Source organism: Eleginops maclovinus, chromosome 18, assembly GCF_036324505.1.
Source record: "Eleginops maclovinus isolate JMC-PN-2008 ecotype Puerto Natales chromosome 18, JC_Emac_rtc_rv5, whole genome shotgun sequence".
Taxonomy (NCBI): Eukaryota; Metazoa; Chordata; class Actinopteri; order Perciformes; family Eleginopidae; genus Eleginops; species Eleginops maclovinus.
The window spans coordinates 21,014,160-21,040,996 of record NC_086366.1 but is presented as its reverse complement, the minus strand read 5'-3'; the positions used below and the strand labels follow the sequence as shown (position 1 = coordinate 21,040,996).

At 39.9% G+C, this 26,837-nt stretch overlaps 2 protein-coding genes across 2 annotated transcripts; both read left to right on the top strand.

Annotated features, from left to right (window-relative positions):
* The first annotated feature begins 247 nt into the window (after window positions 1–247).
* smtnl (smoothelin, like) lies at window positions 248–21,097 on the top strand. Its single transcript, XM_063907545.1, has 10 exons — window positions 248–442; window positions 934–1,839; window positions 15,238–15,319; window positions 15,909–16,157; window positions 16,292–16,348; window positions 16,432–16,492; window positions 16,571–16,714; window positions 16,814–16,937; window positions 18,339–18,490; window positions 20,409–21,097. The coding sequence occupies exons 2-10, from the start codon at window positions 1,183–1,185 to the stop codon at window positions 20,533–20,535; spliced, it is 1,653 nt and encodes a 550-aa protein (XP_063763615.1). The 5' UTR covers window positions 248–442; window positions 934–1,182; the 3' UTR covers window positions 20,536–21,097.
* Window positions 21,098–21,392: 295 nt separating this feature from the next.
* LOC134880569 (homeobox protein SEBOX-like) lies at window positions 21,393–25,878 on the top strand. The gene is made up of 3 exons (XM_063907546.1): window positions 21,393–22,742; window positions 23,400–23,605; window positions 24,567–25,878. The coding sequence occupies exons 1-3, from the start codon at window positions 22,640–22,642 to the stop codon at window positions 25,230–25,232; spliced, it is 975 nt and encodes a 324-aa protein (XP_063763616.1). The 5' UTR covers window positions 21,393–22,639; the 3' UTR covers window positions 25,233–25,878.
* The last annotated feature ends 959 nt before the right edge of the window (window positions 25,879–26,837 follow it).

Below are 26,837 nucleotides of genomic sequence, written 5' to 3'. Positions count from 1 at the left end.
GACTAGTCATTTTGAGTTATGTTACGCCTGGCAAGGTTAACAAAAGTATGGAAAGGAGTGGATAGGAGAAACAGAAAAAGATGGCACTGAGCAGGAAAAGACATACCTACGTTAGAAAGGAGAGAAGGAGGAGTCTCCCTCTCTAAAGTTTACACAGTGCAAGGATATAAAAGTTCCCCAGGCCCGCCTCCCTCCCCTCCCCTCAGATTTACTACTCCTTCCATGTTGTTTCTTCACTCCACCACCACCACAGCCCTCCTCCTTTATCCCTCCCTTTCTCCTCCCTCCTTCGGGCCAGATAGAGGAGTAATCAACCTGAGAGTTTAAACAAACCAGAGAGCCGGCAGCGTAGAGCAGAGCTCACACACACTATCACACACAGACTCATACAGCTGTTCAGCGCTGAGGGGACTAGTGAGCTGAACCGGAGACTACAGCTGAGGTAAGTTTGATGCAACTGTGAGTAAACATTATACTGCTGTGTTTTACAGCAGTTGTAAAAAATAGTAAGATATCTTAAGAAATGTATGCTTACTTTCTGTTGTTCTGTCTAAGTAAATTATCTTGTTCAGTTTAGTGTTTGAATTGTGATGTTTTGTTGAGATCTTTTATTACTGATGTGAGGTGTAAATAATTACAAGCCTTGATTTCATTGTTGCTGTCTTGCTTATAGCTGCATTTTGCATTTTTGGAAGTACTCAGATATTGTACTAAGTAAAATGTAGTGGAGTAAAAGTACACAATTGACCTCTGAATTGTAGTGGGGTAAAGTACATATTAGCAAGAAATTGAGTGAAGTATTTGAGAAAATCTACTTCTACTAAATCTACTAGTCACTTTACACCACTGCATTTGTTGGTTGGTGGGAACTGTTAAGAGTTTGACAGCTATTCACAAGCTAAAGGTCAAGTATTTTCCCTTTTGTGCTTTCAGACAGAGTGAGACATCTGTACCTGAAAAGCAGAAGAGCAGCCCTGGACAGAGCTGACAGAGTGGGGATAAAACAGACCAGACCTTTGTCTACCCCCCCCCCCCCCCCCCCCTGCAAACGTTCACCCCCTAACCCTTGTCCATCAACCCCTACTGCAGCCAAACCCTGACTGAAGCATCGCATTCTCCAGACGATCTGACTGTCAGACATTAGATCTCAGACTGAGAGGCAGTCTGGCTACATCTGCACCGATGGAAGCCTCAACCCTGACTGAGATGGGAGACTTGTGTTGCCCCCGGTCTGCCTCTCCAGACGGGGAGACTGTGTGTGCAGCTTTAGCCCGTTATGAGAATACTCTCCAGGATGCTATCAGGGAGATCCACGTGGATGTGAGTGCTTTTAAGCTGGGCATGGAGCGTCGTTTGGAGGAGACAGCCAACCTGAGCGGGCCTCTTGGACGAGCGGTGGCTCAGCTCCAGCAGGAGAACCGGCAGCTCAGGAGTCAGCTGGAGGCTCTTACCCTACAGGTGGAGCTCCTCAGTGGGATGATGTGTGACAGGAGCACCTCGCTCATTAACGGCCACAACCACAGTCCGAATCACAAGAACCACCTCAGTGACATTCAGGAGAACCATCAGGAGGTAAAAGAGGTGATCTACGGGAAGGGTGAGGCTCTCCTCCACGTCCAGCCCTGCGTTCTGGGGAACCAAGCCCAGACCCACAGTGGCCCCAGCAGCCAGGGCAGTCCTGCATCGCCACCTGCTACCTTCCTATCCTCGCCCAGCTCCAGCAGCCCTCCTGTTGGCTCCAGAGTTTCCTCCATGGTGACGGGCCCGGTGTCAAGCAGCAGCCCCTCGACTGCCCGCTTCTCCAGCCGAGCCACATTTGCTGTGTCCAGCAAGACTAATGTGAGTACTGTATGTTTATAGAGAAGAGATGGCACATAGTTGTATTATTTTTCCTCGCGACAATTAAGTCTTTCATCACCCACCAGAGTTTGAAATGTGTTTCTGCATTGATTTTTAGATGTAATAGTATTTAACACTACTGATTATATATATGTTGATATCGTCCAGACAATTGTGTTCTGTGTGGTTACATTACCTGTGTATGCCTTTTACTACCAATTGCATTGGCAAAAATTGCACATTTTAACATTTATGTATGACTTACGTATGTATGTATTATTATTATTATTATTATTATTATTATGTATGTATTTAACTCTACTTAGCTGTTCCAGACATTTATCCATTAGGGCCTAGTTATAGCTATTCTCTTTAAAATGTAGAGTACTTTTAGCATTTCAAGAATTTTACCTCAATTTAACAGATTACCACATTTGAGTTAGACTTCTCAACACATGCTCAAGTGCAATAGTCAGACTCAATGTGAATATATGAATATTTGTAAATATTAAAAGTACCCTGGATAAAGAATATTGCTTTACATGGACATGTCAAGAACTGCCTACGTCTAAAAAATTCAAAGACAATTTGTAGTTTGTGTCCTCCTGGGCTTTTGCACACAGATGCTCTTGACATATTTGACCCACCACTTTACAATCCAGTGCCAGATACATTTTTAACACGGATGGAAATATAATATACACCAGAAAAAGAGGTAATCCAGTAATTATGATGTAATTTTTCTTGGTTGGGAAAGGGCCCATGTGGTTAAATAGGCAGAATGGTAGTTGGACTGAAGCAGTGGTGCGTTGGCTGTGTGGATGTGTCATACGAGGCACTGGCTGTGTCATTGCGGTTGCACAAAGGCCCTCCACCGGTGTGCTTAAGGATTTATGAAGAGCAGTAACATGAGTGGACTAGGCTCCTGGGAGGTGAGGTTAGTGTGGTCTTGTGGTTTTCAGACCTGACTCAATTATGTGAAATAAGCACCGTGAAATGTATGGTCTGGTTAGTCATATTTGCTGTCATCCTGTGCAAATCATGTGGGTCCAGGTTTGGAATATTTTATGTTTAAGCCTGACATGAACATTTTCAAGATTCTGGTTCGAAAAGTTTTCAGATTTTAGATTTCAAAGTTCTTGGAAAGTGAATACAAAGCATGTTTTCTGTCAAAGTGTTTATTTTGTGTCTGTGCCTGAGCTAGATCACCCTAAATTACAGCACTGATGACCCGTGTCTCTCTTTTATGGCTCAGTGGTTATCTAAGTTATCATCAGGATTCAGATTTCACTGTCACCGTGGGATGCATGTTCATGGAAGTATGTCCTGTGGAGTTGGACTTGTAACTCTTCTAGGATTCCTGAGCTGTAATAGTTGCATAGTTGAATTTGCTTCTGCCCTTGGCTTGCCTTGCTTCTGATGAAACCAAAAAGAGGATCTCTTGGCGTCCATCTTTCCTTTGGTTGCTGCATCACACATTAATTCCTGATCCTGTTTTGGGGGCTTTTCAGAACCGAAAGGACATTTTGTCCAAAGTACTTAAATATCTGACATCTCTTTTGCCTTTATGACATTTTTATACTTAAGCGTGTTTAATGGAACCCAGCCCAACCATACATTTCAGAAATTGTTACATGAAGGCAAATTTAACCAATCTCTGCATTGATTGCTAGAACATTGAAGCAATCCTAAAATAAGATAAAATATACATTTATTGATCCCAGATTGGGAAATTATTTACAGTTCCTCAGTTCCTTACACAGCAGCATGTAGAAGATATCTTGCATATTTTTTGGGGAAAAAGGAGCTTTCAATTGCAGCCACTTTTTAACCTTATTGTTTCCAGTTGGTTTGTCGCCGCCGCTAATGTCCCAATGCTTGCAGACAAAGATCCACATCCACACTGTCCTACAGATACAACTGTGACCCACACACGTTTTTTAGAATCACATGCACACATTATGCAAATACTAGCCTTTGGTCGTGTATCTGTAATTACCAAACTATGCGGTGGATGGATACAACAGAGGAATTTTATCTTCTGTGAAATCATGTGGTCAGAGCGAAACAACACAAGGGCACCTTTGTTTCTGCCTGTGTCTGCCGTGGGAGATCCCCCACTGTCAGCCAAACACAGCGCTGCAGAAACACACAGTTGGGATAAAACATAGGAAAAATACACTTTCAAAAGTTCACTGTGTGTATGCTACCTCCAACGTCATGGTAATTAGCTTCATTATATTTTAATTGTCCACTTACAGTAGTCAGATCTTCATCATACTTGCAGATCACCCTTCGTGCTATGATCCTCACTTGTCTGTGAAGTGAAGATAGTACATAAAGTTCAGCTGATTGTTCCAACAGGCCTGATTGACTTGATACACTCACAGTAACGCACACACAGTGACACACGGCAGGCATTTTTATTGGCTCGACTCCAAGATGAATCCATCTGGGCCAGGGAGATGTGTATAGGCGTGTCTGTCCTCCAGCCTGCTCTCCAGCTGTTACAGTGCACTTCCAGCTGACTCAACTAAGCTGCCATACACACCAACTTTATAAAACACACCTGCAGCACATTAGCACAACCTCATTCATATGGAAATCACACCTGTAGTATCAGTAAATCATGAATACTGGATATGAATATATATTTCTCTATATCTCTGCCGGGCTTGGAGTAATAATAATATGCTTGCACTCATAATTGTGTATCTGACTGTGCATCTCACATACATCTAGTGATCAGCAGCTGCTTCATTGCTTAAGGCATATTTGGCATCAGCCAGGCTACAGATTTTCTAGGCTAAATTGGTTGCTGGCCACAGTTTGGCCTTTTGCTGCGAGTCAAAAACATCACATTTTGAGCTAGAGTTGATTTGTTAAACAGTTTGAGCTAAGGGGGCTATGGATCATGCAAGAACTGTGTTAGCTTTGGTTGCTAGCCAGTTTTCTAATTTCTTATGACAGTAGATATTACAATATTATACAAATAAATCCCCTTTGTTCTTCTCTCTGCTCTTCAAATAATGAATCAAATCAAACATTTGGTCCGTATTCGTTCGCTCTTATGATACTCTGGGTAGATGAGTAGGTTTATTCAAGTTCATTAGACTTTTACAGACAAAAACCCTGATGAACTGCAATATTTTGGCAATGTTGTGATAATTTGCCGCCTCCGTTCCACTTTTCTGATTCAGTACATTGGAATTCGCATAGAAATACTTGAATATAAACCCAGCTGTGTGTGTGTGTGTGTGTGTGTGTGTGTGTGTGTGTGTGTGTGTGTGTGTGTGTGTGTGTGTGTGTGTGTTTCCATCTGGAAGGTTTTTGAGGTCTGTGAAGAGGCAGCTGTGTGCCTCTTTTCTGTCGTCTAATGGATCTGGGCAACAGGAATTAGTCAATATGAGGATTAGGACAAAGAACTAAGGATCCCCAACAATGTTTTGTCTTCCTCTGCCCCCCCAACACACCCTCACACACACACACACACACACACACACACACACACACACACACACACACACACACACACACACACACACACACACACACACACACACACACACACACACACACACACACACACACACACACACACACACACACACACACACACACACACATACACACACACACACACACACACACACACACACACACACACACACACACACACAGTTTCAGACAACATCAATGTTGCCAATTACAGTGGCAAAGCAGCCATCTCAATGGGCCATTGTGTGGGTTCTTGTGCTTCATTGGAAATACATTGAGTATGGACGGATTACAGAATCAACCCTCCTCTCTGACTCATTCCTCTCCTCCTCTACGTCTCCTACCCGCAACCTTGACTCACCTCCACAAATGTTTAACTAGGGACTGAGAGTTTGTGCAGATATGACACATTCTTGAAAACAGTAGTTTGGCAAAAAAATGACAACTTCAAACAAACATTGAGTTAAATTTTGAGAAATTAAGGATCTTGTGTATTTACGGGTTTAACAGAGGCTAAGAGTCAGGATATCTCGACCTTGCCACTCTCGCTTGACTTTGAACATTCTAAATTTTTTCTCTTGTGAATCTTAAGAGCATGTAATACTTAATTTTCAAGTTTAAGATTGCTTTTGAGGAAAAAATACTATTATTTCAAATGTCACACAATAAGCGTGACATTTCTTTATCTCTCCATTTCAGGTTCTGTCACAAAAAACGTAATGTTCCTTCTTTCCTCTAAATACCTTGCCATACTACAACTGTGTCACTCAAAGGCTCCGCAGCTGAAGCAGAGCATTAGAAACAGTACATTCTTCTTCCAATGCATGTGTGTGTTCATACGCACAGATTAGCTCGGTCAGCTCAGAGGTTTATCTGTACGTTATCAATTCACTGACACTAAATGTGCTTGATTTATAGCTCAGTTCAGCACTTGCAATACATGTTACGTAAGAGGTGATTTCTTTTAAAAAGTTCAGGCTTTATGGATGCCATATACATTTCCTCATAATTTAGTGATTTAACATCAGTAAATTGTTACTATGATCCTTCTGAGGTTTTTCTTTTCCTACTGTCATCCCTGTGGGAAAAACTGAGGAGGCGTTTTTAGGTTGGTGGTGGCTGAGACACAAAATTACTTTAAACAGTTTCTTGCAAAAATTCAAAGGATTTATGGGAAGTGTGGTTTTAATTTGACAAATATCTGTACCCACAACACCACTGCTGCAAGACAGAGGCTATCCATTTCCTCCACCCTCGTCTTTGAAGCAATTGTTGCCAAAAATGGAAAGTTATGGAGTGTCATGTCCATATGTCTCAAGATGCAGGCCAAGCTTACTTCTCACAATTCCTGTGTTCTACACACTGATTTATCCGTAGCCACCTTAGCTTCAAAAGGTGGTTTTGTTTTTAAGAAGGTGCACATCTCTCCAAACATAGGTTAACCCCCTGAACAAAATAGTACAGTATAACGCCAACTGTACACTGCTAAATTTAAGCTAGTAATGAGCAATTCACAACTTGAGAAATCTTGCTCAGAACCACATCCATCTTCATAATCAGCCTTCATTTGATCTCAATCACACATTTGTAAAGGTTATTGGATGCATCTTGCATGGTTGTGATGCTTTCATAGAAAATCTGTCCAAAGACAGAAATAAAACCACCTGGAAAAGTATCACTAGCTTGCTAGCTAACATAGGCAATACAATCCTAGCTTTGGCCTTGAAGTATCTGATACAGTGGCTTTGCCCCGTGCTTGCGAATCGGTGCATCTGCACATCTGTAGCTTTCATCTAGCCTAGAACTAGAGAGTATAATTTAATATTTCCTATTTTTATATAGTTGATCTCAGGACATTTAGGTTTTGGTGATAATAATCTATGTTGGATGCACTTCTTCGTTAGTTTCACTTTTGAGTCCCAGGGGTTGCTGCCTGGTCTAGATCCAGCAGCAACATTCTATCTGTAAGCTCAGCAGTATGTAGGGTTACACCGCAGTGTAGAGGGCGTGGTTTGTTTTGTTTATCCCCATGACGAAGAAATTTGACATTTACACCCTGTCTGTGGAGATTCCCCCGGCTAAGCCAGCTGACTGTATCAGGCTCGGTGATGTACAACTGCTAAAATCTGTGTGCACAGATACTGGAAGTACTTATCCATCTATCCGTCCATCAAAGAACTCTTCCATGGCTCTGTGGCCCCTTCCTCACCCATTTACCCCTCCCCCAATCTCCACCACAGACCTCAGCTGCATTTTAAGGCTGGATTCCTGGCACCAACCCCCCTAGGTGGCTATTAATACAGCAAGACAGAAAACAGAGTGTAAAACTCTCATGAGCATTTATATTGTTTATTAAAATACAGGCTAACTTTTGAATCATAACTCTAATTTAAAAAACGTCTGACAACCTGTTAATAATTTGGATTAATTATTTGGCAATGCAACTACAAATTATTGAGACCATTTATAATTCTGGTTTGGCAATACTTATTCCCATAAAGACATATTTTGTTAGAAGTAAAAATAGATTTGGAATGATATAGAAGAAAGAAATTGAAAACATGGCACAAATGCAGTGAAGTGTGTGTGTGTGTGTGTGTGTGTGTGTGTGTGTGTGTGTGTGTGTGTGTGTGTGTGTGTGTGTGTGTGTGTGTGTGTGTGTGTGTGTGTGTGTGTGTGTGTGTGTACACATGCTGGGGGTTTAACAGAGGTATGTGGACACTCCCTGGCTACCCCTGGCTCTCTTAATGACTTCCAGACAATAGGCCGTGTTCCCGTCATCATCCCTGGAAACAGGTTAATAACTGACTGGGGTGGGACATTTCGCCCCTGCTGCCCTCTGGAACAAGTAAGCCTTACTGGAAGTCAACTTGAGGAGGGGGGTTTTAAGGTTACCTCTGCCTTCGTAAACTGAATCCACCATGGGAAAACTTAACAAAGTCATTGAACTACACTCAAGTCCAGGGTGTTGGATTAATTCCCAGAAGGCATTTTAAGGAGAATTGGGTAGAAGTTGGGTGACACCAGCGTGGGATAGTATGGGGGAATGGGTTTCTGATTTTTTGAGACTCAACCACTCACCCAAAACAGGAAGGTGACCACGATAAAACTGCTACTTTGGTTATTTCTGGGGTCAGGAGGATTAAGAATACAAGCTGTCTATCTGTCAGTCAATCTGGGGAGGAAATTCAAAAAGTAAACTCTCTGTTTCCAGATTGCCTTCTCTCGTTTTCTCTGAGGAACAGTGAATCTAAATTCTTAGGGTTCTGCTGCTTCTCCATCTTTTATAGATGTGTTTATGTGCTCTGTTAAAGGCCAGGCTAGCCTCAGGTCCAAGTATAAACATGATTCAGGCCATTACGTCTGCAGACTGAGTAGTTTATATGATGGGGAATGTTGTGGGATGTCTGCAGTCTGGTGTCTGATAACTTTGAAGTGCTTATCAGTCATGTGTCTTCAGTTCATAATGTTTGTGTCGCTCACACTCTCAGTTTAGTGTGTTTGCATGCTGACACTTGCTGACACTGCTAACTGCTAACACGAAATACTGAACAGCTGAGGCGGATGGGAATGGGAATGTCAGTAGGTAAATGGTCATCAACCAAAGTCCAGTACAGTCGTTCTGGACCCTAACGGTACACTGGCAGCCATTGGCATTGTTAGCTGAAATCGCAAATCAATAAATTACATCATATCCATTGTATTTGAGCTGGACAATTCTGGACCAGATTGGAAGTGCCCGAAAGAGATGTGAGGGAAGAGGTGAGACAGACCGTCTGTGTTCCCTGACCTCTCACCCACCAGAGGTCAGAGTGTCAGACTCCCCCCTCCTCGGCCTACCCCTTTTGTGCCTCACTGCCAGGAACAGTAGGAGAGTAGGACTGTGGAAGACAAGGAGAGTCACTATCTATTGTTAACATATTTTGGAGCAACGAGGGAGTAATAGAATGAAATATGATATTTTCCCCTTCAGCTAGCAGGACCTTTCTCTCATAGATACTTGGCCTGAAAGAGACTGAAACCACGCTGCTTTTTTCCATGGTTTTTTCAAATCTTTAAACAATCAACAGACTGATGGGACAATCGGGGCAGTTGAGCATGTTTTATATACAGCATAGTGTATCTATCTATACAGTTGATAGTGTTATATGTAGAGTATTCTGAATCAAAACTCGTCAAATAGTGCAGCCCTTTGCCCCTTGAGTATCAGTTTTGGACACGCAGGGCCGTAGTAAAGGAGGAAGTCTGTTGACCAAAGGTAGGCCAAAACAACTAATCTATAAAAGTAGGAGGTTGGGTTGGACAGAAACAAACATAGGACTTTTCCCTTGGATATTGCATGTCTCATTTAAAACCAACTAATTGTGTGTTAAACTTATGTAAGTAACTTACCATACTTTACATACATCATGTGCAAAAAGCATTTAAGTAATGTTTGTGAAGTTTATCAGAAAGTAAAATAAAGAATATGGATTCAATATTAATTATTATTTCATGTTTTTATTATTTTATTTGGGGTGGCAGTAGAACAGTCTTTAGAGACTTGTCTCTGGAACTGAAGGGTTGGCAGTTTCAGTCCCGATCTGACCAAAATGCTGAGTGTGGACTCGTAGCAAGAGAGGTACTAGCTCACCTCCTAGGTACTGCCAAGGTTTCCTTGAGCAAGGCTGAGTTCATGTGTATATCAGCTATATGCGTAATATAAATAACACAAGAGTGAAACCCTGAATTTCCCCTTGTGATAAATGAGAAGTATGTCTTCTTTTCTTTCTTCAAGTTGAAAAGTGAATCCCCCAACATATTTCTCATACAAGGAAGGTTCATAGACAAGGTTTCTTGTGAAAAGTATTTTGTCCAGGATCACTTTTAATCACTTATAACCGGTAAAACCTAAAGTCAATGTTCAATTATTTGAATTCCTTATTAATTATAATAATAGGATTATATCCAGGACAAAATAAGGGTTTCATGTTGATTGCAAGAATGCCCTTTTGGCCATAGAGAACACTGGAAGCAGTTGTTGTTGCTCTTGATCAAAAGAGACAAACGCACTGACATTCCCATCCATTGTCTCTGCCACCAGTAAAGTAAGAACTGTCTCTTTCTCTTACATTAAAAGGGAATGCAACAGATTGTTACGTACCTCAAAATCATAAACACATTCTTGGTTTTAAGATGCACTTTGCAGAGAAGCATACTTAAAATGGTGTCTTGTCTCCACCTGAGAGTGTATCCTGCATTTAGCAGTACTGTGTTTATGAAGAGAACTTTTCTCTGTACAGTAGCTCTCACCTGCAATTATGTTTTTATATGCTTTCAGTTCAAAGACTATGCATAGTTCCACACTAAACTCAAAGTGGTATTCCCTGCGATTTTTCTAGCAAAGAAATTGCAGGCTGTGTGGATGAATTTACAGAACAGGTGGTTTGACTGGGTCTTTCTTCCTCTGAGAGGATTCCTCTGTAGACTCCCAAAAGGAAATTACAGAGCAGGAGACCTCTGTCACTAGCTGTTTCCTCTGCTAGCTGAGGACAACCCAGCTGATTTCTTAACAGTAGCTGTGCCTACACCAGAAAATACATTTGCCCTTAAGCTGTTGATGTTAATGTGTTTCCCAGCAGCCTACAGTGTACCTTCTCAAACTGTCACCCTCAAGCGGCCGAGTCGTCCCGTCCACACCTCACCCCCACCCCTATAGAGTCTTTATGAAAGTGTCAGTGATGAAGGTGCCTCTGACAGCTAAACATTGCCCTCTGACTGAACGCCCAGCACAGTCATACCTCCTCCTGTTTGAATAGATGGGTTTCCCAGGGCAAACAGCCGATATTGTAGCTTCTGCAAATATTCTTGTATAGACCTACAATTTCTTTTGTTCACATTACATGTCCTAACTTTCACTGAGTTAACACTGGAAGAGGAATGGGAAAGTTTTCAGTCTAGTTTGGTTCAGTTTCATGAAAAAGCTTCTGGAGGTGGCGTGATTAATTTTCTTTTCCTTCCTCAAGTACCTTTTCATCTTCATCCTATAGTTCCCTCTCTGTCCTCATGGTTTTCCGCATTTCATGCTCTGTTTCACTAATTTCATCAAAAAATATTTTAGAGTTCCCAACTCATGGTTCAATGATGCACTCCAATGAAGTATGGGAATGGGAGTAAATGGATTTGTTGTTCCCTGAAGAAAGAATAAGGACCTTTTGTCTGTTTACACTTTCTGTTGTGTGAAAGATTGGCTGTTGCTCTTAAATGTATTGAAATGAGAGGCTGTCTGTTAATGGCAACAAAAAATGGGGTGAAGCCTGAGAGCTAGTTCAGGCAATCAACTCGAGCACCAATGATACATTCGCACATAACAACCCTCTGCACTTTTGCAAACAACCAAACATAGTTTCCTAAATCTGCGCTCTATTTATTTTGTCATTGATATCAATGGAAGCTTCCAAAATAAGCTTGAGTAAAAACAATAATGGTCTATAGTCATGCAAGTGACTTTGCTTGATAAAAACACAGTCAGAAGCGTGACATTTTTGGTCTTAGCCTATAGTGTTGGCATGCTAACAGTTGCTAATCAGCACTAAACACAGTACACAGTACAACTGAGGTGGATGAAAATGTCATTTTACAGAGCTAACAATACATTACACTTTGTTCCCAGGAACTGTCACCACAGAAGCTGAAATATAAAATGTGATATTCTCTCTAAGCTATGCTACGGCTACATAAACTTTGTGTGTCTTAGGAAACGTGTCACATTTGTCCCATTGTGTAGCATTTGTTTAAACAGACGCAGATAGAAGTTAATGTGCCAGTGGAAAGCTTTGGAGCAGCTTCAGTATATTTACACTGGTTTCGATTGCTGGCAAAGACTTATATATCCACACTTCTCAATGTATAAATATTTGCCGTGAAGCAGCTGCTAGCCGCAATATTGACCTTTGGTTAGAACATTGCACTTGAGAGTTTCCTGGCTACGATAAAAGATCAGAGGTTGCTGATGGTCCTTTTCAGTTGGTCTTGTGCTTTGATTAAGACAATGGAGAAATGTTAGTTTTTATTTCTTCATTCAATCTTATGATCAAATGGTCTCCAAATCAAATACTTAGCACATTAACAAACATCATGAAAATGTATGAAATCATAAAGTATGGAGGAGTAAATACAAAGCTTGAACTTGGCCAGGTAGCCAGGGGAAAACAAAACAGGACTGTTTCCATTCATAGGAGAACCTGTTTGCTTTTCTTAATTATTATAATAAGTATAAATCGGTCTGTTTCCTTTTTCAGTCAGAGATGGAAACACATCCAACTCATAAATCAATAACACAGAGAGTAAATATTCAGATCAGACTTAGAAAATGTATAATTGGATTAGATGAAATTCACTTGCCTCTCAGGTTTTCCGTATTGTCCTGAGTAAATACCAGTTGATGTTTGTGAGCATACTCATGAGGCTGTGGTGCCTAAGTGTTTGTGTACTTGTGTTGTTGTTAACCACATGCGTGCAACAATGTCATGGGTGCAGCATTTCCTCAGGTCCCTGGGCACTACTTTGCCACGTTAAGTGTCGAGCACCAGGGTGTTCTGCCAGTAGAAAGACCTCGAGATACCAGAGAGTTAACAGGACCCGCAGCAGCTCCGCTATCACGTTTCCCGCTCCGACATCTGACGATCTGAGTACTTAAGCTTGGAAAGCTCTCCTCCCCAAAGCCAGACATTGTGCAATTTGTCTCCCTCCTCCTGCTGGATAGCCAGCTGTTTCCACCTCACTCCCCCAGTCCCTCTGCCTCATTTCCCATCATGCAATATACAACTTCTCCCCTCTGCCTTGCTCACCTTCTCATACATAATGTCCTCACTTTTTCCCTTATTCCCTCCAGGTGTGTCACCCCTCTTTATAAAGTGGCCACCCCCCTACACACACAGTCTTCTTGCCTTGCTTTAACACACACTCCCCACATGCATTCCTATATGGTGAGCTCAGTGAAAAACACAGACACTTTTACACACTTTGCTGAAATGTGCACAGCCTGCAATCTCACAGCTAGAGCAGCATATTGTTTTGTGTGCATGTACTGTATATGTGAGAAAGGAGGGGATACAGTAGTGCTGTTAGGTTTCATCCTGACTAGAGACGTTATCTTCGGGCTGGCAATGAAAACCCATGTTGTTTTCTACACTTCCTAACAGATTTATTCATGCAAATTCCAAAACATTTTCCAAGTACCCTTATCTGTAGTGGTATCTTGCCAAGTGGAGAAAAAAGTTTTGGTTTCCTTTGTAGAGATTTGAGATATCTTTCTACCTTTTGAGCCTCTATGAATGATGCCTTTTAGCATCTTTAAGCTTATTGTTTTTGTTTTAGGGTCTGCAGCATCAGTGATTTCATGAGTGTTGATCCAGGAACAGCTGGTTTAAGGGAAAATGCTTTGACAAACCCACTGTACAGTATGCTTCATCCTAGATCCCAGGGCCAAACAGATCTGGTAAACATAGTAAAATAATTACCAGCTAAGGAACTAAATATTTTCTGAAAAATGCCCAAACTAAAAACTTAATTTCATTAAGTGTTCACAAAACCTACTGTTGCTCACGTTGCTTGGTTTGTAGATGTAGATTCTTTTCTGACAGCAGGGACACGCTGACCAGATGCTCCTACTCTGCCTCCAAACATGATGACGTTATGCAAACACAGAACTGCATGCAGGGTGAAATAATGTTTTTGGGTCAAGCACAGCACTCAAATCAGCCTCAGCTATTAATTCCACAGTGACAGCCAAGATTGGGTCACAAGCAGCTGTTAAGAGTTAATAGTCGCCAAAGATGTAAAAACAAGGGTGAATTACATCTCCTGATAGCGTCTTTCAATTTCTGTGAGTCCAACACAGACACAATGTGACATGTGGTTTGATACTGACATGGAGAAAACGTGCACAGCTATCAGCGCTGCACTATTGACCCGAGAAGTGTTGTTCCATGCCAAAGAGGCTGACTATAAACACATTGAGCTATATCTATCGGTCTGACAGGGCCACATGGAAAGTGACAGCTTGACCCACAACCGATGTGGGTCAGCAGCACCGTGTGGTTAAGGGTGTGAGATAGAATTATCTGCTCAGGAAAGTGATTAGCTGTTTCCATGTAGCTGATTGTGTTTGGACAGGGGGGAGCCATCGCTGCAGGAACACAGATGCAGGAAATAGACAGAGAGTCACAGAGACAAGGAAATGCAAACTGGAGATGCTGATGATGTCTGACATTAAAACTTGATCTCAATCGCTTTAGCAGTGAGCTGCCAGATCACCAGATATATCCAAGCAGCTCTCACATCGCTGAGTATATCAGTCACAGCCGTGCCAAAGATTTCTCTTATCTCAGGAGGGGATGGCTGAGACACACAACCTTCTGGTGCCTCTCATGTCTACAACCAACTTATTTATCTGGCAGACATTGAAGTGCGTGAGGTTGTGTCATGCCTCGCCGATTTGTTTGTTGGATTTGATTTGATTGAAGTTGTGTCAAAAAAGCCCATATGTTGGGGAAAAGTCCATAACCTGAATAAGCATCAAACATCTGGAATTATTTCGTTGTTCAAACCAGAGCAACATGATGCCCTGACTCTGAGATCAAAACACAACATTTTTGTTTATGACAGAATATCCTCAGTATTACGGGGGCTACAAGGACTATTATAAAAAGAAGTTGGGCAATCGTTCAACTCATGATGATTATTCCACGTGGTTCTTATTAAATAGCTTTCTTTCACGACAAATGTTTTCCACTTACTGCTGTTAAAACCTCCACAACCAGGCCTCTTACTCGTAAAGGTCAAACATGACTTCATTTGCCTATTTGAAGCCATGAAGGTTGCTAGTGTTGTTTTTCACTATGATTCTATGTGTTTCAGAGTATTGAGAGAGAGGAGCCCATAGAGGTGGACCCCACCCCAACACATGCTGGACTTGAGAATGGACACGCTGCTACCACAGGTAACTACGTCACCCGCTGATTGTACACAGGAAAGTCAAGCTTTTTAAAGTCTGGGAAAAAAAACCTGATGATGTCATTAGGGATTATGGTTAGGTGAGGTTTTTGGCGCTTGACTCATTCTGTACTGAACTCAGAGTGTTTGTGTCCCCTGTCTTTATGGAAGTTCAATATAAAATAGCTGAGTAATATCTATTTGTGGAGTATTTTAGGGATGATTATGACTTATATTATATTATTATAAATGCATGACGTTGGAGAGGTCACCCTACGAAAGGGGTTCAATTATTAATTATTATTAATCTGATACTCGTGGTTGCACAACGCAACACGGTCCCACGGCAGTTTGTGAAATAGTGATTTAATATATTGAGTTGTTTGCACGAGTATCCACTTTTTGTCTGTGTCTCAGAGAACGATTTTTAAAACAATGTATTTCAATTGGAAGTATATTTCATGCAAACCGTTTCTCATGGAAGTTGTAGACCATTTGGAGTAAACAACAAAGTTATGTAAAACAAGCTTCTATGTGTCATAAAAATATTGGTTGGAAAAAAAGTGTTAAATAAACTACATATTTTATCCTACAAGAACCATTAGAGATGCTATACGGAAAAGTCTCTCCCCCTAATGACTTCCCACACGAGCACACGGCCCCTGTCGCCATGAGGATGCCCCACCTCCCCATCACCGCTACAACCAAGACGGCAGAAATGAAGGGCCCCGACTCACCCAGCAGCCCTTCTGCTTCCTCTCCAGTCTCTGAGGCGTCACCTACTGGACAATCAGCTGTTAGCACCAACCAGATCCAACCAATAGAGGAGTCTCCAATTCAACCAGGTGGGTCATGGTCTAACTACTCAACGGACAGATGAAGGACTTCACCAGCTATACTGTTATGCCATGGTAGTTTTATCCCAACATCACTGCATTATATGATACTTACAATTTCCCTTTTTCTTTGTGGCTGTTAGTATCTTCTACGTGGACTCCCACACCTATAAGAGCACTGGGATCGCCCCGCCTTCATGGTGAGACAAGCTTTAAGACACACGTGCTACCCTCTTTGACACAATATCATGGATATAATTGACTGACTTGTTATCTTTTGCAGAGAAAGCTAATTCAGTCCCAGTGAAGACTGTCACCTATTCAGGACTTGTGCAGCATGACAGGTGAGTGAAAGGTGACTCAATAAACTTAGGATAGGGCAAATGTTTTTTTTCTGACCCTTCTGTGCTTACGTCCTGCAGAGACAGTGTTGTAAGTGACAGATCATTCGGTCAGGTTGGAGAGAGGAGGCGGGAGCTGGTGAGGTCGCAGACTCTGCCACGTAACATTGGTGCTCAGGCTCGTCGATCTATCTTCGAAAGACTCGACTCTGAAACCAATAACAGGTAAAAGCAAAGTGCATTTGTGGCATAAGGACATTATGGTCAATTTCTTAGCACTGAAACTCTCTCATGTATCCTTTCCCTGCATCTGCTTTTGCGCAGTCGCACCAAACCAGTGGACTCTAAACCCAAACTGAAGCGGTCCCAGAGTTTTGGCGTATCCAGTGCCAGCAGCATCAAGCAGATCCTTCTTGAGTGGTGCCGATCCAAGACCATAGGCTATCAGGTAGACTGTACACAAGGAGTATATGCAATCACTGTGATGTGATCCATTGATCTGAAGACAAGAGTTTGGAAGTGTCAAGTTTGGCATTTTGACTCTATCTTTATATTAGTTGATGAAGCCAGAAGTTAATATATTTTGATGAGTGAGTGGAATAGAAAATTCTAAGCTATCAGCTAGCTTGCTTAAATAGCAAGATACATCCATTATTCATGCCAACTGCAAACACAGGGGCAACAGGTGAACACAATCAGACAATCAGGTGATGGATTGCCTTAATACAATTGTTTGGTTTTTTGGGGGGATGATATCCGAACTAGTATACGAACTCAGGTTGTTAAGTTTGTTAGTACTTGTTACATTTATACTGGTCATTTCCAATATGCATTTACTACACTTCTGTTTACATTCAATTGATTAATTTGTGATAACTGCCCAATTTATACAACTTTAAGTGATTTCATCTTGCATATTTTTTTTTTCTACTTGCATGATCCTTTTGTTCTTTTTTAAATTTATAATGACCATTGTTGTTGGAAACCTGACCCTTAAGATTTTCCTGACCAATGACTTTGTTGCTGTGCATATGATTAAAAAAAAACAAAAAACATGAACCTTTCTCAGGTCCTTATGCTAAGCAAGGCTAATTGCCTCTCCGCTCCACTTCCTTACTTTCTGGATGGATAAGAAAAACAATGAGTGTTTTTGCCAAAATGTTAAACTATTCCTTAAACATCGGCACACTCTTATACATTATATAGTAGAAAAATATGCAGAAAGATTTAAGATAACCAAAACAGCCGAAGTGTTTTAAATGCGCCCAACTCCAGTTTGTTTTTCATATAACTTTAATCGATTAGCACACAGTGCTAACGTGCTAATTATCTTCCTCTCAACCATAGAGGTGTAGGGAAGTGAGGCTGGTTCCAAATATTGGGGTGCATGTGTGTGTTTAAGGGGATAAGGGTTAAAGTAGTCTCGGTCATGGTTGAGAACGCAGACACATTGCTGCATGCACTCTGGTACCCTTTGCTTACAGCAGCCTGTGCCAGCTGCTACATGTGGCTTAGGTTATAGTCAAGCCAGGCAACACCAAGACTCTTATTAACTGGGAGCACACACGAGGGAGAGAGCGGGTGATGACTTGAAAAGTTGCGTTTTCTTTCAAAACAAACTCTAGGCTAATAAAGGGCAGCCTTTGAAATTACACGATTTCAAAAGCATGTCACAACCAAATTCAGGAGAGCAGATGAAGTGGAGGAGCGAGGATAGGAAGTCTGGTCTGTTCATTCGAACTATGGGCTAGAGCTAGACAATGAATGGAGAGGCTGCTTTCCTCCATGCACACAAAGTTCCCTCACTACCACATCATCACCAAATCTATTTTTCTCTGTTCCTCTGTAGAACATTGAAATCCAGAACTTCTCGTCCAGCTGGAGCGATGGGATGGCTTTCTGCGCTTTGGTCCACTCCTTCTTCCCCACTGAGTTCGACTACACCACTTTGTCGCCCGCCAACCGCAAACACAACTTTGAACTTGCCTTTGGAACTGCCGAGTGAGTAATGGCGATATCAGAATAACCTTTTTGGACTCATTCTGATATGATGGATATGAGGCAGTTTACTTAATTAGATATGCATTGTATAAGTATGCTAATGAAGGGTTAGCATTAAGAGCTAACATTAAAACATGGTGACATCTGATCATTATGTGCCGCTTCAGAGGCTATTAGACTCAACTATAACTACTATAAAAACTATTGTTTTATGGTTAAAAAACGTACACAAAGGATTTCAACGTAATAAATATTGTCACACCTTCACTACTATTACAGTAAATGGCTATGAACACTGCTGATATTGATTTTTAACTTTCAGTCTGTACAATTTGGAGTTTGATTCCATATTATACCTTATAAATATATATATTTTTTATGACAGAAACACACATTGTTTTGTTTTGCAATATGATATGAGTATTGGCAAAATAGCATTTTATTTTCTTATAAAAAACATTTCCTCTTTGCTTTTCAGTAAATGCTGGGAAAAACTTGGCGTTGCAGTCTTAGCTAGGACATAGTTAGCCTAGCTTAGCTTAAAGACTGGAAACAGGAAGGAAACAACTTACTTTATCACACCCTAACATGTAAAGATACACATATCAACACATTGTAAGTTCTGTAATAAACACAATTTGTAACAATTCTTGAGAGTTAGTAAGATGCATGTAAAGAAGTGTAATTTCTTTACATAGGCTACTAACTGCTTCCTTTCTTTAAGCTAGGCTAGCCACATCCGGCTGCCGCTTACTTTACAAGCAGATATGAGGTATCAATCTTCTCATCTAACTCTCAAGAAGAAACCAAATATTACCCAAATTGTTAAATTATTCCTTTAAAGCCATAGTAGAAATTGAGCTACCATGAACTCATTGGTTTCGTTGTGCCACAGCAAAACACATTTTTGTTAGTAGAAAGTCAATTGTGGTTTCTGAATTTTGCTGAAACAGCCTTGAAGTTTTTATTTGGCTTGACTGCACCAAAAATGCAATACTTTACTTTATTGTGGCTGTGTGCCTCTTCATGGGTTTTCTTTGTTGCTTTTTTTCTTATAGCCCTTTATATGCCAGAACATTTTATATAGTGATGCTTCTGCTTTGACATGTTTGTTGAAAGGTATGCTCACTCTGTTGCTTATGGATTCCTCAAACAGATACTGTATGGCCATGTACACACTGTACTGTATATCAGGGCTTAAAGAATGCCACTCATTTAATGTGTTATTCTATGGCCGATAACACTGCTGCAGAATTAAGCTGATTTGACTGAAAAACAATATTCACTTGCTCACAGAATCAATCCTTTATCTATAGTGGCAGCTTTACATTTGACCCCTAAAGGGATCTCGGAGCAGAGACTTATAGGACTATAGATGTAGATGAATTATTACAGTATGTATGTTATACTTCAAGGTCTCAAAACATGTTTGTGAGGGTGTAAAAAAAGTGTTTTTATCAATGTCCAAGACACAGTGATATGATGCAAAAAACTGCTTGGACTGATGAATCAGGATGAAATTGGATGTTTGCTAATATTGGTAGGACTATAGTTCATCATGTGATCATCTGTCACATCATGTAGCGCTGAAACAATACAAAATAATCATATATATTCTTATAGGTGAACAAACTTTATCCAGTCGAGCTTTGTCATTGTAAAGTGTTTATATAGTCACTTTAAAACTGCTGATTTCAATGTCATCTTATGTTTTAGCTTATTGTGATAATACAACAATTTCCTGACTAGGCTATTCATTTTTTACACCTCTCAATAGACCGAAATAATGCTTTAATTGAAGTCTTGTAAAAATATAGAGGAATACATTTAAAAAATCAATTACTGTAATTTAGAAATTTAGAAATATGTTAGAATGCAACATCGTTTCTGACTTCGTTTTTTCTGTCTGTGACTCCAGGATTAAGGCCGGATGCGACCGTCTGATCGAGGTGGACGACATGATGATCATGGGTCGTAAACCGGATCCCATGTGTGTCTTCACCTATGTCCAGTCCCTCTACAACCACCTGCGCAAATTTGAGTGAAGCTCCAAAGCATCCAAGTTCAGACTTGACCTTTTAAGACCTGTTCTTCTTTATTTGTACCAAACTTTAAGCTGAGTGGAGATCCACAACTGGCAAGGTGGAGCACTTTGGAAAGACTACACTGCCCCCTGGTGGTGGAGTGATGAACTTTATTCGACATCCTGCAGGAAAAGTCATCACAGCTCATTTCACAGATGCTCAGTGGACATTGACTCATGGGATAATACTGTGTGTGTCCTGTGATAATATCTGTTAGTCTGGTTTGGTTTGTCAACAGTTTTGTCAGTGTGCACGTGCTTGTGTGCGTTTAGTTGAGATACAAAAAGTGAATATATTTCTGTGTATAAATCTTTATCTTCACCACACGTGTTTGAATGTGGCCATATTAACCTTCATATTGCTGGATGTATGTTTTACAAATGTAACTGTATACCTAAAGTGTTTGCGATGAAGTGCTGGGGCATACAAAATAATAATATGTTGCTGACTGATATTTACATTCACATATGATTGAGATATTGAAAATAAAAAAATTAAAAAATGTGACAGTTTGACACCTAAATGTTTACATTGTATTCATATACTAGCATCAAATAAACAAGTATCTGCATTTTAATAAAAACAGATGGTTATGGCCCAGTGCAATATTAATGGTTGGAGCCCAAACCCGTACTGGTTATACACGTACATTCATTTTGAAAGTATATGCTTTTAGATCATTTTGGTGTTTTTTCCTTGTGTCACATAATTAATAACTTTACTATTATTCAGTGTAATGATACATTAACAAAATTAACTTTGATGATTCATTTACTTGTGAAAACATTTAATAACTCCATTTTTATTAAAACAAATGTAGTGAAGTGTTATGCTTTCAAAATCACCCCAGACATCACTGATATGCTGGCTACACTACAAAATGTAGACCATGCTTAGCCTCTATGACACATTCAGTGAGATTTGATCCAGTGCCATTGTCCTCAAACATCTTGGTAGCCTTGTATTCCGTTAACACAACTAAATCAAAGTTTCAACAATTTCTTTGCTATTATATTTTCTTGGCTCTCAACATTCCTACGGCTGATATACAATCTATCAATTCCTTTGTGTTTTTTATTCTTTCCCTTCCTCTCACAAGCTCCACTTCTGAAACGTTTTAGCAAATGTACTTGTGTCTTTAACAATATCTTAGCTCTGCTATTATAATAACTTTCCCAGGCAGTCTCTAATCCAAGTATTGCCCCAGCCTGACAGTGTTACAACATCAGATGAGATCAGGGTTATTGAAAGTGGTCATAAACAAAAATTCAAATGAAATGCCAGAAATGGGTATTTTAAACCCCACAATTTGTTTTAAATATATCCCCCACTTCTTTAGTTCCCAGTGCAGTATCTATATAAAACAGATTATTGTCATCTTACATATAAAAATACTTTTTCAATTTGTGATGAAAACTGTCTGGATGGCTTAGACTCAAGGAGTAAATTAATGTCTATCACTCTTGGGGTCAGTGGATTGTCTCCCCAGCAAAAGTGATTTGGGTAGTACTGCACTGCTTAATAGTGGCGTTATAGAATATACAAAGAAAAAAGAGAAAAATATGCGCAAAGTTGTTTATTTCATAACTTGTTGGTCTAGTATAATCAAGAGGAGAGTAATAATGTGTGTGGAATGACTTCGGTAGAATAACAGTGCATATAAGGAGAATTATTTGACATTTTCCACATCATAACCTATTTTGATAATCATTACGTTGTAGCTTGCTGTCTAGTTTACATTTGTTATGAGATTTTGTTTGTGTTTTAAAATCTTTTTTATTTTCGGGGGGATTCCTCAAGTTCAAATCAATCAAAAATGTTTTTAACTTTAACAAAATGTATCCTCAAAATTCTTCAAAACAGTAGAAGAAATAATGCAGTGCAGCTTGACAATGTGTTGCTCGGTTCTCTCTGATGGGGTCAGAGGTGAACAACACCTGGATGTGCTGGGTGTGGTAGCTGGGTGGTGCTGGGTGTGGTTGCTGGGTGCTGGGTGGTGGGTGTCCGATCTGATGGCTATAAGAGTCGGTCCCTCCTCCTCTTCTGTCAGCAGTCTGTAGGGAGGATGTCTCTGTTCATGGACTCAGATTTGTTTTCACTCAGGCAGAACCAGTGCAAAGACGTGATGGAATTTAAGACGATATTTGGAGAATCTGAACAATGTAAAGGTTAGTCAAGTTAATATTTATATCATCTCCTAAAAAAAAAATCGATTTAATCTTCTATTGCCTGTCATATTTGAGTTGAATAACCACACCAAATATAAATTGATCCTTGAATTAGATGAGCGAGCAACTGTCATGGAACTCGTTAAAAATTAAGAAATTCGTTTTTTAAAGTAACTTAGATCAATATGATATATGTAAAGGAAAAAGAGGGCTTGTACAAAAGAAAAAGCAGAAATAAGACAGGAATGTAATCTAAATGTAATGAAAATGTTAAAAAAAACTTGCTTTAAAGCCAAAATAAATATCGAACAAAAGCTCATATCGGCAATATAAGCTTAAATAAAAGACAAATAATGCAAAATGCTTAAGAAAGTTATTTATTAACTTATTCTATTTAAGTGTTTTTTTTTTTGTAAAATTAAAAAAACAATACGTTTTATTTAGTTCTGTCTTTACATTCCGCTATAGTTTTTATATTAGCCCTTTAACTTTAGTTTCGTATTGGCCCACAAAAACGCAACTCGGCGACCTTAAACAAATAAATCTGAATGTGATTTCATTTTATTATTTTCTCCCCTTATTCTATTTCATTTGATTTTATAAACACGTATTTTGCTAATATTTCATTTTGATCAGTTTTGATTATGTTCCACTCAGACGGCCGCAGTGAGAGCGCGCTGTCCTCCCCAGAGCCGGACCGAGCAGCGGGTCTGATGGAGGGCCAGAGGAAGAGGAAGAGGACCATCTTCAGCCGGGCCCAGCTCACCGAGCTGGAGCAGGCCTTTGCTGTGACTCCATACCCGGACATCACCCTACGGGAGAGGCTGGCTGCGCACACACACCTGCCCGAGAGCAAGATACAGGTGAGTGTGTGTCTGCGGCTCTGAAACTCCCAAGGAAGTAGAAAACAAAAGTAAGAAAATAATGACTGACTGCACTGTAGGTCACATTATGTGGTGGGACAACATATCTCTGTTTTTGGTGAATAAATTAACAAAAGATAGTTTTCAAATATTGCATTTGGCGATGGAATTCAAATATTTTATTTAAGCGAAAGTATCAATAGCCTACTTGATAAAAATAATCGGTAACAAGTTAATGACCTGCATTCAAAATCTTACTTGTACAAGTGCAAAAGTTTGAGCATTAAAATAAATAGAATGTAACCATTTTTCTTAATGCAGTTTTTAGAATCATAATATTTTGTAATTATTTATTGATGCATTCATGTTTTTATGCCCTAATGATGCAAGTAGAACCTTATTTTAATTAATTTACATAGTGATGGGTATCTTTACTTTTATTCTTGTATTTTATATCTGTCAGATTCTATTTTAGCTTGTTTGTATTTGTATTCTCCATGCTTTTAAATGACTTTTTTTTTACATGTGTTTAAATGTGATTTTATGTGTTATATCTTAATACTTTTATTGTTTAAAAAAGAAGTTGTAAAGCAGCTTGAATTGTGTTGAAATACTATAGAAATAAACCTACCTTACCTAACCTTGCCCTAATCTATATTACTACTATTACTACTAATAATACTCATTATAATTATAATAATAAATATAATGATAATATATAGCCTAATTTATTTGATTTTTATTATAAGTAAAATTTGCAAAGTATACATTTGAATCGGTAAAGTAAGCGGTGCCGGTGATTAAAGGAGTGAGCGGAAAAAATACATATAAGATATATCTTATATATAAGAATATTTGCTTCTAAAATGTAATGAAGTAGAAGTATAAATTTGCTTAAAATGGAAATTCTCAAATAAAAGTCTATACAATCATAATAACACACCTTTTTTGTATCTTCCAGGTGTGGTTCCAAAACAGAAGAGCTAGAAGTATCAAGACTGTGAGACTCCCAAAGTCCACCAAACCCTGCCTGGGAGGAAGAGGTGATCCCCCCAGCTCCCCCTTCCTCGGCCCCTCTACCCTGGTGGACATATTCCGGCCCGAGGCAAGCCACTGTGAGGAGGCGCAGCAGATTTACTCTGACTGGATCCAGATATACAGTAATCCTGTGTCATCGCCGCCATCTTGCTCCTCTCTCCACCAGCACCAACCCTGCAAACCTTCAGAGTCTCATGTGTGGGAGGAGGAGCACCACCCTCGGCAGCACCTGGGACCAGCACTCCCCGCTTTCCTTCCTGGTTCTTTCCCAAAGCCCGTCAGCAGGCAGCCTCACACCACAGCCTCCACCCGCTCCTACCAGGCTTTCAGGAATTTTAAACCCCAGACTATTGTGCCATCTTCTCACCAGGCCGTGTATGGAGGCGGCGCCGCAGGTGGAGCCCACACCTCCGTAGATCAGGTAGTCCCTTCCCACCCTCAGCCGGTGTACTGGGAGGTGACTCAGGGCCAAGGACACCACCACCCGCACCACAATCACCACCCACAAATGGGAGCGCAGACCTCCATGGGCTACATTTCAGACCTGATCTACAATGCTGCCATCGTCACCAATTTCCTGGAGTTCTGATCTGTCAGGAACTAGTAGTTTCAGTGTTATGTTGGGAACATCTCAACCAGTCTGGAAAACAAGACAGATATTTATTATATATATTATTAGCAGCTAGCAAAAAAGCAATAACCAGGAAATGTTGAGCAGAGAATCTCAAACAACTTCAGTGGAAAGCAATAGTTCAGGAAATTCATATGGAACAGATTTTCTCTCTGAGAAATGTTAAGAAAAATGTGAAACGTACTGGAAAAACTGGAAATGTTATTTCAAACCCAACTGTAGTCCTTATCACATACTCTGTGTTTGAAATGCTTGCTTTACTTGGCCCTGTACTGAGGTGGACCTTAATCTATGAATAGAAGATCACATCACAGAGCCAAGAAAGGCCAATCTTCAACAGAGAGGATGCAAAAACTCTGATGGTGTGATGTAACCCTGCTCATGTGTCTAAATACTGTATGTGTACTCGTAAAAGAAGTATCTTAGGAGATATACGTGTGTGTACAAATGTTGTGTGCGTATGTATGTATTCTATGTATATTATTGTCTTTCTTTCTACATGATAGTAAGCATTTCATTTTACCCATGATTACCCTGTCTGCTGTCACACTGTTTGTCTGTTTGTTACAAAAATGAAAAACAATAAAAATAGAAGGAAATAGTATTTCTGTCAGAGTCCTTTGTATTTCTTGACAAACACCTCTACGTCAGTTCTGTGTTTTAACAGAGGGCTCCTTAAACACATTATATGTGTTAGAATTGGACTTTGTTGATTTGTTTTTATATATTTCTGGCTCAGTTTTCACAGTATTAATGTGCGAAACATCACCAGAGCAAATGGCCAAAATGGTTGCCATTATTTTACCCTTACACACAAAATGGTTGTCATTTTAACAGTCAACAGTCCCATGCTCTGCACTCAAAATACAGACTAACATCAACACACATATTAAGGCACAGTCCCTGAATTAAAAGTAACGCACGTTTTAAACGTTCTACTTATTTTAATTTAAGTCATTCAAAAGACTTAACTACTGCTGCATTGTGCATCAAATGTATCAAAGTAAAGGAAGAAAGAACGGGGGGGTAAAATGTTTGAATTACATGGAATTCTATTCGATTGTCTTTTATTAAATGGTATTGCTCAACTCAACAAAATTGAAACTGCATTTTAATAACATTTCAAGGGGAAATAATTTCTCAAGATTTAAACACATGGGTAAGGTTGTAAATGTGGTTATGTTTCGTAAAAGACGGTGCTTTGGGTTTAAAATAAGTACCGTTAGTTCCGTAAATATTTGGATAGAGACAAAATATTTCTAATTTTGGTTCTGTACATTACCACAATGAATTTTAGATGAAACAATTCAGATGCAGTTGAAGTGCAGACTTTCAGCTTTAGTTCAGTGGGTTGAACAAAAAGATTGCATAACAATGTGAGGAACTAAAGCATTTTAAACACAATCCCTTCATTTCAGGGGCTCAAAAGTAATTGGATAAATTAAATAACTGAAAATAAAATGTTCTTTTCTAATACTTGGTTGAAAACCCTTTGCTGGCAATGACTGCCTGAAGTCTTGAACTCATGACATCACCAGACGCTGGGTTTCCTCCCTTTTAATG